The sequence below is a fragment of the Dasypus novemcinctus genome, chromosome 12 (assembly GCF_030445035.2).
Source record: "Dasypus novemcinctus isolate mDasNov1 chromosome 12, mDasNov1.1.hap2, whole genome shotgun sequence".
NCBI lineage: Eukaryota > Metazoa > Chordata > Mammalia > Cingulata > Dasypodidae > Dasypus > Dasypus novemcinctus.
The window spans coordinates 53,908,369-53,928,168 of record NC_080684.1 but is presented as its reverse complement, the minus strand read 5'-3'; the positions used below and the strand labels follow the sequence as shown (position 1 = coordinate 53,928,168).

General features: G+C 38.8%; 1 protein-coding gene across 8 annotated transcripts in view; it reads right to left on the bottom strand.

Moving 5' to 3' along the window:
- The window catches only part of TBC1D15 (TBC1 domain family member 15), a 96,156-nt gene extending 77,061 nt beyond the window's left edge, over positions 1 to 19,095 (bottom strand). For 2 of the 8 annotated variants that reach the window (XM_023589817.2, XM_058308430.2), the window contains exon 1: positions 18,990 to 19,079. In XM_023589817.2, the coding sequence (XP_023445585.1) occupies positions 18,990 to 19,019 (30 nt within the window). In that variant the 5' untranslated portion in view covers positions 19,020 to 19,079. Of the gene's footprint in view, positions 1 to 1,857; positions 1,941 to 18,989 lie in introns of all 8 variants that reach the window. The other 6 variants (XM_071218957.1, XM_071218958.1, XM_004462021.5 and 3 more) reach the window with 6 other exon arrangements.
- Between the last annotated feature and the right edge of the window lie 705 nt (positions 19,096 to 19,800).

Here is a 19,800-nt window from a genome sequence, read left to right as displayed (position 1 = left end):
ACTATGGACTAAAGTAGACTTATTATTATTCCTGCAATGGAATAACTTGTAAGACTGATATAAAGGCAGTGGTCACCAGAGGTTCTAAGGGAAGGGAGAGGAAAAAACAGATATAACATGGGGCATTTTGGGGACACTGCATTTGTTTTGAATGACACTGCAATGACAGATACAGGCTTTTATGCATTGTCAAAACCTATGGAATTGTGCAGGGTAGAGTGTAAACTATAATGCAAATAACTGACCATGGTTAGTAGTAATGTTTCAATATGTGCTCACCAATTTTAACAAATAAACCATACTAATGAAAAATGTTGTTAATGGGGGAAAATGTAGCAAGGGGAAAGAGTGAGGTTTATAGGAATTCCCCTATATTTTCGATGTATTATTTATGTAATCTAAAGCTTCTTTAAAAATAAAAATAAAAAAGAACTATTTAAAAAAAGAAGAGATAGTGAGATTGGGTCAAAAAATATTACCAAACATTACACTACCTGTAAAAAAAAAAAAAGCATTTTAAATATAAAGACACAAACAGGTTAAAATAAAAGATGGAAAATATATACCATGCTAAGTAATCAAAAGAAAGCTGGAAATGCTTTATTATGTGTTCATCAAGTGTAACAAATGTACCACACTAATGAAATATGTTGTTAATGTAGGGAAGTGTGGGAGGGAGAGGGGGTGGGGCGTACAGGAATCCTCTATATTTTTTATGTAACATTTATGTAATCTAAAGCTTCTTTAAAAATAAAAATAATTTTTTTTTAAAAAGTTGGCTGTATTAATATCAAACAAAAGCAGACTTCAGAGTAAAAAAATATTGCCAGGCATAAAGATCATTTCAAAATAACAAGTGATCAATGCACCAAGAGAAAACAACAATCCTAACTGTTTATGTAATAACAGAACTTTGAAACATATGAAGCATAAAAAGAAAAATATATAAAAAGAACTAGACAAATTCATAATTAGAGATTTCAATACCCTCTCTCTCAATAATGCATAAAACAAATAGATAGAAAATCAGTAATGAAATAGAAGATTTGAACATTATCAACCTACTTGACATTAAAATAGAATTTAGGGAACACTCCATCCAAAAGAGTACATATTCTTTTCAAGTGCATAGAAAACAAACATTTACCAAGATAGGCCATATGCTGAGGCACAAAACTAATCTCAATAAATCTAAAGGGATTCAAGTATATCTGGTGACCACAATGGGATTAAATTATAAATCAATAGTAGAAATATCTTTGGAACATTCAGATATACTTGGAAATTAATAACTTATTTCTAAATAACCCAAGGGTCAAAGAAATCACAAGGTAAATTAGAAAATATTTTGATATGAATGAAAATGCAAACACATTATATTAAAATGAGTAGGTGCTGCATACCTAGTGGGAAATATATATCACTAAATGCCTCTGTTAAAAAAATTTCAAATTAATGAATTCAGTTTCCACCTAAAGAAACTAGAAAGAAGTACAAATTAAACCCAAAGTAAGCAGAAGGAAATAATGATCACAGCAGAAATCAATAAAATAGACCAAAAAAAAAAAAAAGAAAGAAAGAAAAGTCAATGAAATCAAAAGTTAGTTCTTTGAAAAGATCAACAAAATGGGTAAAACTCTACCCAGGTCAAGAAAAAAGTGAGAGAAGATACAAATTACCAATATCAAGATTTAGAGCAGTAATATCACTACAGAATATTCAGATATAGAAAGGATACTAAGGAAATTTATGAAGAACTTTATACTTACAAATTTGACAACTTAAAATGGATAAATTCCTCGAGACAAGCTATCAAGGTTCATGCAAGAAAAAAAAGATAACCTGAGTAATCCATACCTATTAAGTGAATTGAATTTGTAGTTAAAAGCCTTCCCACAAAGAAAATTCCAGGCTCAGCTGTCCTTACTGATGAATTATACCTACATTTAAGAGAGAAATTATATGAATTCTACACAAAATCTTCCAGGAAACTGACAAGAGCGAATACTTTCTAATTCATTCTGAGGCAATGAAAGGCATTAAAAGAAATTAAGACTACAGACCAATATTTCTTATGAACATAAATGCAAAAATTCTAAAGAAAAGTTTACGAAATTAAATCTAACAATATACATCATGACAAAACGGGATGTATCCTGCATGGTGTGGCTTAATCAAAAATCAATCGTAATTCACCCCAGCAGCAAAACCTAAAAAGAAAAACCATATGATCATAGCAATTGACACAGAAAAAAGCATTTGACAAAATTCAACATCCATGGTAAAATCTTTACACAAGAAGACAGAATATTCTAAGTTATCCTCTTTTTTTCCCTCCCCCTCCAAAAGAGGAACAATGTGTTAAGGTACTACTAGAATTCCCCATTTGGCACAGAATACTCTCTTATGCCTTCTTGGCTCTCTTTTATACTTAAATATCTGCTAAGATGTCCAATCAGATAAGTATACTTATAAAACTTCCAATGATGGCCTGCTAATGGCAACAGGAACTGCAGATTTTTTTCTTCCTTTAGCAAAGGAACTCTGTCAGATGTAATATTCAAAAGAACCCTGGGGCAGTAGTACCGTATATTTAAGGTCCTGTAAGAGAAAAGTTGTCAACCAAGAATTCTATATCCAACACAATTGTCTTTCAATTATATATATAGAGTTAGGGTACTCACAGATGATTTCTTAAAACTTTGCACCTAAAGCATGAGCATTTATAAAGAAAAAATAGATAAATGGGGTATCCTCAAAATGAAATACTTTTGTGTTTCCAATGACCTTGTCAAGAAGGTAAAAGACCAACCTCCCCAGTGGTAGAAATTATTTGGAAACCATATATACAATAAGGGTTTGATTTCCATGATCATACAAATCAATGATAAAAATACAAGCAAAAGCCACTTAAAAAATGGGCAAAAAGGAAGTGGATGTGGCTCAAGCAACTGAGCTCCCACCTACTATATCGGAGGTACCAGGTTCGGTTCCCAGTGCCACCTAAGGAATACAAGTAAGACAGCAAGCTGACGTGACGGGCTGGCATGGTGAGCTGACACAACAAAAGGGTGCAACAAGAGACACAAGAAGGAAAATATAATGAGAGACACAACAAAGCAGGGAGCAGATGTGGCTCAAGCAATTAGGCACCTCCCTCCCACATGGAAGGTCCTGGGTTCGGTTTCCAGTGCTTCCTAAAAGGAAGATGAGCACACAACAAACTAACACACCAAATGCAAACAGAGAGGGGGTAAGGTGAAATAAGTAAATAAAGTAAATCTTAAAAAAAAAAAAAAGGGCAAAAAACATTTTTCCAAAGAGGAATTACAACGCTAAAAAGCACATGAAAAGATATTCAACATCACTAGCTAGCTATAGGGAAATGCAAATCAAAACTACCATGAGATCAAGTCACACATTACAGAATAGCCACTATTAAAAAAAAAAATACAAGTGTTGAAGAGTATGTGGAGAAATAGGAACACTCCTTCATTGCTGGTAAGAATGGAGAATGATGCATCTTCTGTGGAAGACAGTTTGGCAGTTTCTTAGGAAACTAAATACAGAACTGCTGTATGATCCAGCAATCGCACTACTAGGAATATATTGAGAAGAACTGAAAGCAGGGAACACAAACTGACATTTACACACTGATAGTCACACCAGCATTATTTACAATTGCCAAAAGATGGAAACAACCCAACCACTGAATGGATAAACAAAATGTGGTATATAAATATATGATGGACTACTAGACAGCTGTAAGAAGAAATTAAGCTTAAATATGGATGAAAGTTGAGGATGTTATGCTGAGTGAAATAAGCCAGACAAAAGGACAAACACTGTATGGTCTCACTGATATGAACTAAATACTATGAAAAAGCTCATGGAATAAAACCTAGAGTACAGGTTACTAGGAGATAGAATGAGGTTTGAGGAGGGGGACATGATAATTTCTGTAAAATTTTTTAAAAGGTTTGGAAACGAAAAAAGACAAAGGTAACACATTATAGTGAGTATAATTAACACCACTGATTTACAGATGTGATAACTGGCTGAAAAGGATAGTCTAGGGTCCTAATTGTCAAAAGAATGAAGGCTAGAGGATAAACTTGGGAGTGTATAGCGAACTCGGTGATGGATGAGGAATGTGATGAATAGTTCATGTAGTGTTCTACCATGAACTAGAACAAATGTATGTCACTATTACAAAGTGTTAACAGTAGGGTGATATATGGGGAAAATACAACTAATGAAACTTATGGACTACAGTTAACAGTAAAACTCTAATATTTTTTCATCAATTCCAACAAAAGGACTATATCAATGCTAGGGGTCAACAATGCAGAGGCAAATAAGGGAGTATGGGGTTTTTCTATTTGGAGTAGTGAAAGCATTCTAAAATTGTGCAGGTGACAACACAACCCTGTCATGAGACTGAAAGCCACTGAGTGTTCACTTTGGATGGGTTGTATAAAACATGGGACTGTATAACAGTGAACCCTCTGGTAGATGATGGACTGTGGTTAACAGTACAAATACAAGAACATTCTTTCGTGAAGTATAACAAATACACAACTTCTATTACAAGGTGGTAATAACAGGGTGGTATATGGGGAAAACACCTATTGTAAGCTACAGACTATAGTTAGCAGTAATATTTAATATTCTGTCATCAATTATAACAAAACTACCAAACTAATGCAAAGTGTGAACAATAGGGGGATATTTGAGAACATGGTATTTTTTGCAGAACTTTTTAAATAAAAAATAAACTGGACTGTATAACACAGAGAACACTGTTGTGGACCATGGACTCTGGTTAATAGTACAAATATAAGAATGTTCTTTTATGAACTAGAACAAATGTACATCACTATTACAAGATGTTAATAACAGGGTAGTATATGGGAAAAATACATCTAATGCAAACTATGGACTACAGTTAAAAGTAATATTTTAATATTCTTTCATCAATTGTAACAAAATTACCACTCCAATGCTAAGTGTCAATAATGGGGGGTATAAAAAATATAGGGTTTTTATTTTGGAGACAATAAATATGTTCTGAAATTGATTGTGGTGATGAATACCCAACTTTGATAATACTGAAAGCCACTGACTGTACACTGTGGATGAATGTATGATGTGCAAATATATTTCAATAAAACTACCTCAAAAAAAAAAAAAAAAGAGCCCTGGAGGATCACAGCAAATGTTTTAGAATAAATTTGCGTACCTCTAACTTAGCAAAAGTTAGAATTAAAATGCATATATCACTTTTACTGGACCTGTGGTTGGCGTTTGGGTTGTGTATGCTCAGGAGACCTGAATCTCTAAACTGTCCATGTGACGGCCAGGCCCTGGGCATCGGCAGACTTGTAGCTCCTATCCTCTGGTTTTTTGGACTTACCCTGGCCAGCTGACAGGTAGGTGAAGAGGGTCAACCACCACACCAGGGAGCCAAGAGTGCCTACAGCTGCAAGCAGAATTGCATCCATCATCCATGTGGAATCTAAACCCCCTCTTGATGTAGAGGGGGACTGGACATAGCCATCCAAGGTCCACAAGATAGACGAACAGAGTATGGATTAGAGTGGACTTACTGGTGTTCTGCTGGGGAACTATTGTGATTAGTAAGGGAAGAAACTGTAGTAGTGATATGGAGAGGGTGGCCACAGTGGCTGCTGATGCTTGGGAGAGGAAAGAAGAGATATGGTGTGGGGGCATTTTCAGGATTTGGAGTTGTCCTAGGTGGTGCTGTAGGGATGGACGCTGGACGTTGTGTGTCCTGTCGTGGCCCACTGGGTGGACTGGGGGAGAGTGTAAACTATAATGTGGACCACTGTCCATGTGCTGCAGTGTTTCTCCAGAATGTATTTGCCTGGTACAGTGGATGTGCCACAATGATGGAAGAGTTTGTTAATGGGAGAGGGGTAGCGTGGGTGGGATGGGGGGTACACGGGAACTTGATATTTTTTGAATGTAACATTTAAAAGAAAATTTAAAAATAAATAAAAATAAAAAACACATATGAGGTGGGCAAACAGATAAACTTTAACTTTCTAGGTAGAAAAGACAATCCAACACAGGATCTTGCTGCTTCCCAACACATAAAAGAGCTGGAAAAAATAAAGAAGTTGCATAATATAGAATTAAGTCAGAAACATATTAAATCCTTCCTGAATAGGATACAAGTCCCTGGGTAATACTCATGCTTAAACTTGATATCCTCAAATACTATGCCATGAAACTAATACAACTCAACTCGTATGATAAGGGAAAAGGTTAAGGAAGAAAACAAAGAGACTTATATTATGTACCTATACAAAGGTACTCATAACAAAACAAAGAAGAAATCTTCGCGAACATTACAGTCCTCGTTCCTGTAACCTGATCACACGGTCCAAGTTCATATTTATCACTACCTTCTTTCACTACTCATTCCATGTTCCCTTTACCTTAAACAAGCACCTCAGCTGGCCAAGGTTCTTTGCCTGGTAGAGTGACCCAAACTTTCATTCCTGAAGATTCTAGGCCACTCTTAACCCTGCCTGGATTGGGTTGTTCCAATTTTCTATTGCCTTTAATCATAGGGCATGGGAGTACTAAGAGACACCCTAAGGGGATCTCCTCTATTTCAAGCAAATGCTTCTTTACCTCCATTGTGTAGGTGCAGTCCTATTTCCCCTTGATAGGGTCAATCACCCCAGTCAGTATAATAATTCCCTTCTTTGCCTGTTGATTCAGAGGCACAAGGAGCCAAAGTGGCCAGGTGGCAGTCTTAACTTCCAGTTCAATGGAATCATTGTTGTATTCCCTGGGGGAAGGACTCCTCCTTTTGGAACTAAGCAGAGCTTAATCATGCAAGGAAAGAAGAAAATTTCCTAGTGGATCACTAGGAGTAAGAGTGAGTGGTGCCACTCCCATTTCCACCCCTTGATTCCTGGACCTGTGAATCCTGGCTATGGGAAAAACAGCACCATAGGGAAGATACTGATTTAGAACATACACAGCCTTCTGGAGAACACTGCGCTTCAGTCCTACACAGTACTGCCACCTTGGTGGTACCATAATTGAGTCTTTGAAAGGCTATTCCATTATTAAGTGGGTTTCCTGATCAGAAGCAATGCTGTGTGGAATACCATGGCAGTGGATAAGACATTCAGTAAGTCCACCGATGGTAGTTTTGCATGCATGGAAGGCAAACCCATATCCAGAGTATGTATGTATTTCAGTTAGAACAAACTGCTGCCCCTTCCATGATAGAAGTGGTCCAATGTAGTCAATCTACCACAAGGTGGCAGGCTGATAACTTTGGGGACTGCTGCCATATCAGGTACTATTTTTCCCACAGTCATGATTCACAGGTCCAGGAATCAGTGTGTCTCTGCTGCTGGCAGACTGGTCACTTAGCAGTGGTTGTAACCCAGTTGGCTTCGATGAGAGGAAATCCATGTTGCTGAGGTCATGTATAAACTTCCATCCCTACCACCATGGCCACTTTGTTCATGAGCCCATTGGGCAATAAGGAATGGCTGAGGAAAGAGGCTAAGTGTTAGGCACAGAGAGGGTCGTCTTACACACTTGACTATTAAAATCTTCCTCTGCTGAAGTTACCCTCTGGTTAGCATTCATGTAGGACACAAATATTTTCATGTTTTTTGCCCACTCAGAAAGGTCTATCCACATACCTCTTCCCCAGACCTCTTTGTCACCAATTATCCAATCATCTTCCTTCCAAGTCCCTGACCTTCCAGCTAAACCACTGGCAATAGCCCATGAATCACTGTACAATGCACCTCCAGCGCTTTCTCCTTCCAAGCAAAATGAACAACCAAGTGCACTGCTCAAAGTTCTGCAAACTGGGAGGATTTGCCCTCACTACTGTCCTTCAGGGATGTCCCAGAAAGAGGATGTACTGCTGCAGCTATCTACTTTCAGGTGGTACCTGCATATTGTGCAGAACCACCTGTAAACCAGGCCAAGTTTTTTCTTCCTCAAATGATTGAAAGGAACTCCTCATGAGGCCAGAGCTAGGAAAGAGAAGGTAATGTGGCAGGGTTAGTATCCATGGGCATTTGGCCACTTCCTCAAGTAACTTACTTGTGCCTTCAGGACTCACTCAAGCCCTGTCTTTTATACACACTTCTACTTTATGGAGGAATGCTGCTGTGCATGCCCAACTTTATGGTTTGGCAAGTCAGACAATACCTAGCTCAGGATAGGCAACTCAGGTCTCATAATATGTTCATGATAGGCACTCAGGACTCATGGTAACTTGGTAGCTCACCGTTAAGCATTCAGGCTCTACTAAGGCCCAGGAGCAGACCAAAATATGCTTCTCAAAAGGAGAGTTATCTCCAGGGGATGGCAGGACTTTGCTTCGAAATCATAAGTTCTGTGTTGTGATTCTCCTATAGAGGCCTGCCAAAGACTCCAGACAGCATCTCTATTTGCCACTGAAATTTCTAGCACCATTGGATCTGTTGGATCATACTGCCCAAGTGGCAGTGCAGCTTGCACAACAGCCTGTACTTGTTGCAGAGCCGCTTCCTGCTCTCGTCCTCACTCAAAGCTGGCAGACTTTCTGGTCGCTCAGTAAAATGGGCCAGAGTAGCATACCCAAATGAGGAATATACTGTCTCCAAAATCCAAAGAGACCAACTAAGCACTGTCTCTTTTTTGTTCACAGGAAGGGCCAGATGCAACTGTTTATCCTTCACTATAGACAGGATATCTCAACATGTCCCCCACCACCAGACAACTAGAAATTTCAGTGAGGTGGAAATCTCCTGTATTTTTGTTGGATGTATCTCCTATCCTCTCTCATGCAAATGCCTTACCAATTCTTGCTCGCTAAGTCCAATCTGTATGGTATCATCAATATACTGGACCAGTGTGATGTCTTGTAAGAGGGAAAGATGGATCAAGATCCCTACAGACAATATTATGACATAGGGCTGGAGAGTTAATATACCCCTGAGGCAGGAATCAAACTGTTTCCAGTGGTCCTTACTAATGGCAACTGAGAAAAAAGCATTGGCCAGGTCAAGAGCTGCATATCAGGTATCAAGGGATGTGTTGATTTGCTCCAGCAATGATACCACATCTGGAAAAGCAACTGCAATTGGAGTTCTCACCAAGTTAACTTTACAGTAATCTACTGTCATCCTCAAAGATCCATCAGTTTTCTGCCAGACCAAAGAGCCAAGTTGAACGGGGATGTGATAGGAATCACCACCCCTGCATCCTTTAAATTCTTGATCATTGGAATCCCTCCAGGAATCTGGCATTACTTTTGATTTACTATTTTTCTAAGCAGGGGGAGTTCTAGTGGCTTCCACTTGGCCTTTCCTACCATAATGGCCCTCACTCCACAAGTCGAGGATCCAATGTGGGGATTCTGCCAGTTGCTGAGTATGTCTATTCCAATTATGCATGCTGGAACTAGGTAAATAACCATAGAATAGGTCTGGGGACTCAATGGGCCCCATGTGATATGGACCTGAGTTAAAACTCCATCAATCACCTGACTTCCATAAGCCCCTACTCTGAGTGGTGGACCACAGTAATGTTTTGAATTTTCTGGAATTAATGTCACTTTTGAGCCAGTGTCTAATAATCTCCAAAATCTCTGGTCATTTCCTTTTCCCTAATGTACAGTTACCCTGGTAAAAGGCCGCAGGTCTCTGGGGAAAGTTAGGAGGAAAATTAGCAGTACAAATTTTTGGCACTGTAACAGGATCCTTCCCCAAGGGAAGTGGCCTTCCCCTCATTAAAGGTACTCTGCGTCTGCAAATTGTCTCAAGTCTGGGAACTGATTAAGGGGCCATGATTCTCTGTTTCTGTAATTCAAGTTAGGGTTTTACTCACTCGACCTACAACTCTCTTGTTTATACAGATCAAGTAGGAATTTAGTAGACTGCCCATCTATTTTACTTCTAGGTACCCCATGATCTATCAGCCAATGCCATTGGTCTATGGGACTCATACTCTTTTGATTGCTGCTTTAAGTCTGGCCTTTCATTGTGGTAATCATGCCCACATGATGAAGTACTCCTACTTGGCTTCTGCCAGCCTGGACCAGATCATCCCCATAGTATTTAAGGTTTCTAGTTCTGTGACAGCAGTTCCCACAGTAAAACCTGGCCTACGGAGAAAAGCAAATACAGACCTCCTCAAAGAAGATGTAATCAGTCTCACAAATTTATTCCTCACAGTCCTGGTAAAAGGTGTGTCCTCTGGACATTCCTGGGGTGAGTTCGCAAGTCTTAAATGGTGACACCATTCTAACATTCCAATCTCTCCAAGTTTTTGGATCCTCTCGTGTACGAAGTCTCAGCAGAATTGAGGGTTTCAATGTCCCCACTGCTATCATCAACCCATGTCTTCATCCCAATCCTCAGGGTTCCACTCCCTTCCAATCAATGCCCTCATTTTAACAGCAGACACCCTGCAAGGTTGAGATTTTAGTGTTCACTGTAGCTCCACTACTCGTACAATAAGACTTTGAGTCTGGTTTTCAGAGATCTCAAGTCTACAGCTGTGAAAAAAATAAGATTTTCTTTCAGAGCACACACACAGAAACTTTCACATCATTCATCTGGCACTTAAGTTGAAAATTTGAAGCCTTTACCTCAGCCCTTTCTTTTGTAACTATGTCCAGTGTATTCAGGAACAGCCAGTCAAGATCATTTTACCTTTTAACTCCATAAAACTCTGTTAAGATGTTAAAAACACTCTCATCCAGATCCTTGCCTTCTATAAGCATGGAAGTAGTCATATCCAGTGATGATATTTTGCATATCTTTATTGCCAACTCACCTGATGGACCAACAATGGCTCTTGATTACTTGAAACAGAGTCATGAGTGCCCTTGAATCTACTCAGAGTAGAGGGCCAGCTGCAAAAATCCAAGAACCAATTCAGAAATCCCATTTTAAAGATCCTGTTTCTCAAGAACCATTCCCGGTACCAAGCTGTATTAGTCAGGATAGTTTAGGGAAACAGAACTGACAGGAGATATTTGTAAATATTATGGGATTTTATGAAACTGTCTTATGCGACCATGGGAAGCACAAGTCCAAATTCGGTAGGGCAGGCTGCAAACCAGGGGCTCCAATAAAGGTCCTTGATGAGTTCCTCAGAAGTCACTGGCTGTCTGAAGTAGAGATGGGAATTCTTTCTCTGAATGTGGAAATCACTTCCCCTTTTAAGGTCTTCAACTGATTGAATGAGACATCACTCATTGCTGATGGCGACCTCAATTAATTACAGCTATAACCAGCCATCAATGCAATCAGTTCACTAATGACTAAAGTCCATGAAATGCCCTTGTATTACAATTAGCCCATGTTTGCTTGACTGAACAACTGGGCACCATTACAGGGCCAAGTTGACACACTAGCCTAACCATCACAATATATAACATACATTCCTAAACTTTAGCAATTTTGTGAACTTTGTAAACTAAATTTAATAACAATAAAGAACTTACAAAAATTCAGTTTCTGTAAAACCATTTATCATAGAAATAATTTAAGCTTTTGGTTTAGAGAAGGAATCCCCAGGAAAGCTAATGTCAGTCCTGATATCCTAGTACTCTAACCCAAATATCTAAGCAAGTTCCAATTATCTCTACTTGAATAACCCACAGGCACCTTAAATTCAATATGTTCTAGCCTAAATCTGCTCTTCTGATAGTCTCAATTCTGTTAAAGACATTCCATTCACCCAGTTATCCTAAGTACCTCCTTAACCACTCCTCAACTATCTCCTAAATCCCTCAAACCTTCCCCTCTGAAATGACCACTTACCATTTTTAGTCTAGGTTGCTAAAATAACATTCTGGTCTTAATTCTCTCAATCCAGTCACCTTCCATGTGTAAGTATGCAAAGTGTAACCACTGCCAAGAATGATGTTTATAAAATGTACATCTGATTATGCCTGAGTTTAAATTCCTTCTAACTCTACTCTTTACCTCTATAGCTACACTTTCTGATACTCAATTCATAACTTTCCTTCCTTTAGCCACTCTCAACTCACCTTTTCCCTGAAAGCTTTGTAACTTTATGTGCATTCTGTTCCCTCTACCTGGAACACCTTTTTATCCCTTCTCTCTGCAGATAACTTCTACTGAATCCTTCAAAAAAGCACAAACTATAGCCTGCCTAAACTCTTTCGCCCCCTCCCTTCCATTTAATCCTATTTATAAGTTCTTTACTCATACATTCCAGCACACATCAAAAAAAGTGAGTAAACTAGTAGCTGTCATGTAGACAAGTAAATCAGTGGTCACAGGGAAGCGGACTTGGCCCGATGGTTAGGGCGCCCGTCTACCATATGGGAGATCCGCAGTTCAAACCCCAGGCCTCCTCGACCCGTGTGGAGCTGGCCCATGCGCAGTGCTGATGTGCGCAAGGAGTTCCGTGCCACGCAGGGGTGTCCCCGCATAGGGGAGCCCCACGCGCAAGGAACGCGCCCCTTAAGGAGAGCCACTCAGCGGGAAAGAAAGTTCAGCCTGCCCAGGAATGGAGCTGCACACATGGAGAGCTGACACAATAAGATGACGCAACAAAAAGAAACACAGATTCCCGTGCGGCTGACAACAACAGAAGCAGACAAAGAAGAACACACAGCAAATAGACACAGAGAATAGACAACTGGGAAGGGGGGAAGGGAAGAGAAATAAATAAAATAAATAAAATAAAACCAGCTTTTCATTAAAAAAAACAGTGGTCAAGGCAGTGTACAACGAAGGTATGCATAGGATCCTAAACAAGATGTCCTTTTCAGATTTTCTTCCATACATACATACTGAATGCCAAAAAAATGTGCCAGGCATGGAACAAGCTGCTAGATAAAATTATGTAAGATTCAGTCACTGCCTTCATAACACTTAGAAGTCTAAGAATCAGGACGAAAAAACAGACAGCTACAACATATATATAAATCAGGTGCCAGAGCAGAAGGATCAGGCAGGGTGAAAATCAGGGAGACTTAAGAGTAACATATAAACTGAGACCCGAAGATTGGCAAATTTTAACTAGAACAGGGTGTAGGAACAGAAAGCTTATGCTCTCTGCATATGGCAGAGAGAAAACAGAGAAAGCAGTAGCTCAGTGCATGGCTGAAGCCCAACTATCACAGGGTATAGGCAAAAGAGATGAGAGAGAAGAGCAGAGACTAGATAAGATCACAAAGGTTTATAACTCATGTTCAAAATCTTGGAAGTTTGGAATTTATTTTGAAGACAAAGAAAAGCACTGGAGAGTTCTAGCAGGTTGAAATGATAGGACTTTTTGACTGATTAGCTGTAGGAGGCGAACAGGAGAGGAGACAAGGACAAAATTGAGTGGATAAGGTTATTCCCTGAAATAGGGAAAACGGATGGAAAAACGTAAATAATGCTTTTTGTTTGGGACATATTATTCAATAATGACTGTAGAACTAAAGAAATATAGAACATAGGCTCTTTTTTGTTTTTATTAGAGAAGTTGTAGGTTTGCACAAAGGAACATAGGTGGTTTTAAGGGTAACATAACATAGAAATTCTGACAGTGAAGAAGTGGGCCTTTGAGATAAAGTGGATGGTAGAATTCTCAATAAAGAGCAGAACTACTATTGCATCTTAAGGACATCCGTGTGCCAAACAGTGTCAGACAGGAGGCAGGTGTAATACGGCAGTCTGAGTTTTAAGACAGGACTAAATGACTTCACTTATACCTATAATTACATATGTATTATAATAGTATAGTGCACAATAAGAAAAGGTAGGTTTCATAAGGATTTCCTTCCATCAAAAAAGTGCAAATAAAAAAGTTGGATTATACTCTCTCATCTAGTCCAAACAGATATGTCTCATCAAAGCAGAATTAACTTTTTATTCTTTAAAAGCCATGTTTTTATTAATGTGCAAACTAAAATGACTTATTAAAATTGCAAACTAGTGTATTATATAAAAAATAAAGTCTGTGTATAAACCAGCCTTGTAACCACAGAATGCAGCACATAGCAGCAGGTGTTCAAATGTTTGTTAAAGAATGACAAAAAATAAAGAACACATATTCATGTTATATCCCAAGCAATGAAGGTACTGACATGTTACCAGATCTAATCTAGAAAAACTCGGCAGAAAAATCTACTAGATACTAAGAGTATTCTTCATCTTCCCAAACCACAAGAGTTTCTCAGGACTAGAAAGATAGCTAAAAAGTAATTACAAGAGGCCAATTTTAAGCTACAAAATAAATTCTAAAAAACGTCATCAAAACAAACTAAGAAAAAACATCAGCTGATCTCCAAAGTTATTTTCAACAGAACAAAATTCTAATACAATCACAGAAAAACCCAGTGTAGCTCGAAGTGTGCTACAATAGGACTTTACAACTCCAAAATAAGAGAGCTGTTAGTGGACCCATCTTTCTCACTCCAGTCCCCTCTCATTTTCTCTACCTTCTTGTTCTTTCCTTTTCACATATTAGATGCAGGTGAAACATTTCATGCCTGCGCTTATGCTGATTATAATCAATCTACAGATCCACTAAAAATAGCATCCATTTCAAGAACTTGAAACTCATGTTGCAAGGTAAATTGTTAGTGAACATTTTCCTTCTCAAGAACAGAAGTCTCCAAGATCAAGGGCTATTTGATAAATGCCCAATGCCTAATATAGTACCTGGAGTATGTCAGGTGCTTAATAAATATTTGTTAAATGAATGAATGAAAGTAAACTGCAACCATCAAAGGAATTGGCATAATGCCAAAAACTATTTCAGGCAATTTCTTTCCCTCATCCCTCTGTGATAGGTAAATTCAACTTATTAATTCAAATCTGTTCATTTGTTAGAGCAGAAACAGGATTGCCTTTGTAGCCAAATTTAGCCAAATCATCAGAGAACTGAATACATTATATTAATACCCTGTGTTAACTGCACTATTTATTGGATAAAACCGTCAGCACATGGGAGTGTATGTAGCTCAGTGCTTGAGTGCCTGCTTCCCATGTATGAATTCCTGGGTTCAATTCCCAGGACCTCCTTTAAAAAAAAACAAAACAAAACAAAAACAGAAAAAACACCATTAGCATACTAAGTGACAATACAATATGGGGTTCTTATTTTTTCTTAACCAAAAGGGTACATATGATATGCTGTATACTCATATTCATTATATTACATAGTAGAAAGAATCGACAGGAGACTTTACTTTCAGGCCTAATCTTCAGAAACTAATTTTTTGGGTTTTGCTTTTTGTTTTGTTTTACCATGGATCCTGCAATTCTTACAACTGATCATGCTTCCTTCTTTACTAGAAAACTTACAGCCAAACTGTAGTTCAATAATGCATAGTTTAATAATCATGCTTCCAGTACTATTTACCTTTCCTTCTTTTATTTACTTTTCTTTTGTCCCATTTTCCCTCCAATTTATTTTCTCTATCTTGCTTTTATATTTGTGAGCAGCTTTAATTTCTGTGTGGAAAAATGCTAGCATAAACAAACACTTAACTACTTCCAAACCAAATTAATCTTACATTCTTGAGACAATCTGAATGATCTTCTTAAACAGTTTTAGATATAGCAGTTAACTTTTACTAAGTACATACTTGATACCAGACATTACTCTAAATGCTTTGCAAATATTAACTCACTTAATCCTCTCTATAACTCCATGATGGAAGTATAATTATTATCCCCATTTTACAACTGAGAAAACTAGAGCACAAAAAGATTAAGAAATTTTCCCAAAATCACATAGCTATAAAGCAGGGTGTGGATTTAGGCAAGCAGGTGCCATCTCCTCAATGACTGCCCTATTGTGATGATCCTTCATCAAAAAATCTATTCTACCAAAACTAAAAATAAACCAAGAAAAAGATAAAAAACTATTCTAACTACTATATACTACTATACTCTAAAATAACGTATTTTCAAATACCAAAATAACAATGAGAATTAGAATCAAAGATAACTTCAAGAAAGTCGCCATCCAAACCAAAAACCTCATTCTAAATCTTCAAGATTCTTGCCATACCCAAACAAGGATTTACAGGAAAACTGAAATAACAACACCTACACAATATTTACCATGTGCTAGGCTTTGTAATAATATACTTACTAATCCTCATAACAATCCCATAAAGTAGGTACTGTTATCATTCCCATTTTACTGAGAAGGTAACTGAAGCACAGAGAGGTTAAGTAACTTGCTGAAGTCACACAGCTAGTAAGTGGTGAAGCTAGTTTTTGAAACTAGGTGGGATCCAGTGGCCAAGCTCCTAACCCTTACTTTACACTGGTTCTCCGCATAACAGAGATTAGCTTCTTCCCTCCATTACTTCATGACATTTTCAAAGTACGTGTTACAAGAAAAGTTATTCCACATTCTAGATCTCAACACTGAGAGATTCTAATTCTACAGATCTGGGATGTGGCATAGCATTTGTACTTTTAAAAAGTATCACAAGTTATTCATTTATATAGTCTTGGCTAACACCCACTGCCCTGGATTTATCAGATAGCTGACCCTTTGTAGCAAGGAAGTATGTGAGTATGCATGTAGATGATACATCTACATCATATACATATGCATATATATTCTCCCTCAATCTCTTTTCCCAAGAAAACAAGACTGGGAAATATAATATAAAGCCAGACAGGTAACATGGCAATTTATGGCACGTAAACTGGCTTCATCTTTATGTTGACAGTGAAAAAGTAAAGGTTTGTTTTTTGAAAACAAGAGACCATCAGATTTGTGCATTAAAATGCAGTGGTTTAGAAAAAAAACTGGGCAAAGAGACTGCAGAAAAAGAAAAAAGTCAAAAACCCAAAATCAGGGTAGGAGATGTCGCTCAAGTGATTGAGTCTGCTTCCTACACCGGAGTCCCGGGTTAGGTCCCGGGTGCCTCCTAAAAAAAGAAATAAACAACAAGCAAACAGATAAAAAAAATATCAACTCGGGGGAGCCGATATGGCTCAGTGGTTGAGGGCAGGCTTCCCGCACACAAGGTCCCAGGTTCAATCCCTGGCCCTGCTACCACAAAAAAAAAAAAAAAAAAGAATAAATGAATGTAATTTCACGTTAAAAAAAAAAAAAAAAGCCTTATTAGAGGCACAATAAAAGCCTGAACCAAGCAATGAGAATGAAGAAGATGCAACAAATTTAAGAAACCTCTTTAAGTAAAACTGGTAGGACCTGTTATCAGTTAGGTGTTGTTATAGAAATGGATGCCTCCAAGTTTGTTTTACATGCAATCATGTAAATGATGATGTCATTAAACAGATCTGAACTTAATGAAAGAGGAATAGGTGTTTTCGCTGGTCATGATAATACTATTTTGAAGAGAGGCAGCCTTTGGCATGAAAAAAAGTAGTTATAGTGGAGTGAAAGGAATGGGTGTGCATATATGATGTGTGAGAACAAATGAGGTGATAAAGCAGAGTTATAAAATAGACTACTTTTAAGAAAACAAATTATAAAAAGCAATGACTGGAAGGAGAGAGTGAAGTCATATTTCAAAATTCTGCTTCATCACCTTCAGGGCTTTCAAAATCAATTCAGTCTCCTAAGACACAGGAGGTGTAGTTCAAATGGAAAGGTTGCTCTCTGGATCATTCCAAACTGAAAATCAAACAGGCTAGCCTTCAAATATGTACTGAGAAAGCAGAAGATCAGCATCCACCCTGAATACAAAGTTGACAAGAAAATCAAGGAATATGAATAAAAGAGGATAACAAACTTATAATTTAAAATAGCCAGTATGGAGAAGTATGCAGTCTTTTTTCTTAATGTCTTTATTATTTTCTATAAACCTAACAACTACAAGAAAGAATGGTTGGAATCTCCTGCATTCTGTAGTTAAAGAATATGATACACAGAGAAGCCCAAATCCCAAGGTCACATTTGAAATTAATAGCAAAATTAGGACCCTATCACCATATCTGTTATTCTGTCCCAACTACACAAAACCACAAATCCTGTCAAATAATTAAATGGAGGGGGGTGGGAGTGAGGATGTGTAGAAAGAATATGACTGAAACTAAAGGAAGAGAGGGAAAGCTATCTGCGAAGAGTAAATAATCTTTAGTATTCGATGAGTCATCACCAGTCCCAGTTGTTTACCAAATACTCCTGCACTGGGAAATGCCGCCAGTGGCTTGTCAGGAAGCCGATAGCCCTAAAGAATAGGCATAAGATGTGCCCTAGGAATGTGAATAGACACTGTACAATGAAATCTCCGCACCTAATTTTAGTTGCTAATTAACAAGGCGGAGGGGTCACTGATCACCTCTGCAAACTGCACGGAGCTATCTAGGAAATACCTCGAACAAGTGCCTTCCTAGACCAGAAGGTGTAAATCTCCAGCTCCAGAATGGCAACACGACCGGCTGCTCACAAAGACCAATCAACTCAGCTATCCGGTAGATGCGTCCAAGAAATTATTTCCTCCTAGGCACATGGCTGCAAAGCACCTATTCAGCTCCTCCGTACGGGGACTTGGGCGACTAAACCACAACGGGAGAAAGTGAAGGCAGGGGCATGTCATATTAATACGTCAAAGGAAGGGAGAAAAAACGCTGGGATTAGAAGAGTAGACATAAAGAACTAGAATCAAAAAAAGGTACGCCAGAAAAAAAAAAGGAAATGCTGTACTTTAATAGTAATAAACTATTACTAACCACCTATCCCTTAGAAAAGGTAAGACGAATAAAAACCCTCTACTTCTGGGACAGGGCAGAACAGAGCAGAAGAGCACCGAGGCCTACGCGTTCTCGGAGACGAAGCTCGGCCTCGAATTCCCGGGCTGAGCCGACATTCTTGGGAGAAGAGAAGACACCACCAAGTCTTCCTCTCTTGCATCCGCCACGGACGGTCCCTGATGCAAAAAGGCCCTCGCCTTCTTCCGCAGCCCGTTCCGAGGCAGTAAAGATCCCCGTTTCAGAGAACAAACAGGAATGTTTCCCGGGGCCGTTACTTACCCTCCCGCTCACAACACTGGCTGCCGCCATGTTTCCTGCGCGTGTCTGTGATGACGTAGCAGAGCCTCACATGTCTCTCGGACTCACAACAACATCCGGCAAAACTGGGAGGGCTTCCGGGCGGAAGGAGTGGGGAGGGGCTGAAGAGGCGCGGAGGGAGCGGCCACGGCGGGAGGAGCAGCTTGGCACCTGCGCGCTGACTAGGATTCGTAACCCGCTAGGGCGGAGTCTTTGGCGCTTAATTGCGCCCTGTGCTAATATATTTTCCTGAGAGAAAAATAAAATTGTGAGTATTTGAATTGAGGCGAGACCCCAGGATTTTAACGAGCCAGTTCAGTTTGGAATGATGGAAAGAGCTGCATGTTGGGAGCTAGCCGGCAGGCGTGGTACTGTCTTTGTGGCAATAGACAGGTCAAAACCTCAGTTTCTTCATCTGTAGAATTGATATTAGGGTTGTGGTGAGAGTTGAAGGAACCCAACGCTCTGTCGGAGAAACACATACACTGAGAGTTTTCCTTTCTGTATGTAAGGCTTCCAAATTTAGATTTGCCTCCTGCTACTAACGACAGTAAACAAGGCTTTTTTATAAGATCATAGCTAATACCACGCCCTTATTGAGTTCCACTCTTGTTCCACTCAGAAATTTAATGACTTAGGGAGGTGTATAGGTTTTAGATGGTAATGGATGTGTGGCACCCCTGCTGCTCGAAGTAGTGTCTGCGGACCAGCCACACTAGTATCACACCTGGGGGATTGTTAGAAATGCAGAATATCAAGCCCCAAGCCTGATATTTAATTTAGGCCTAATGAA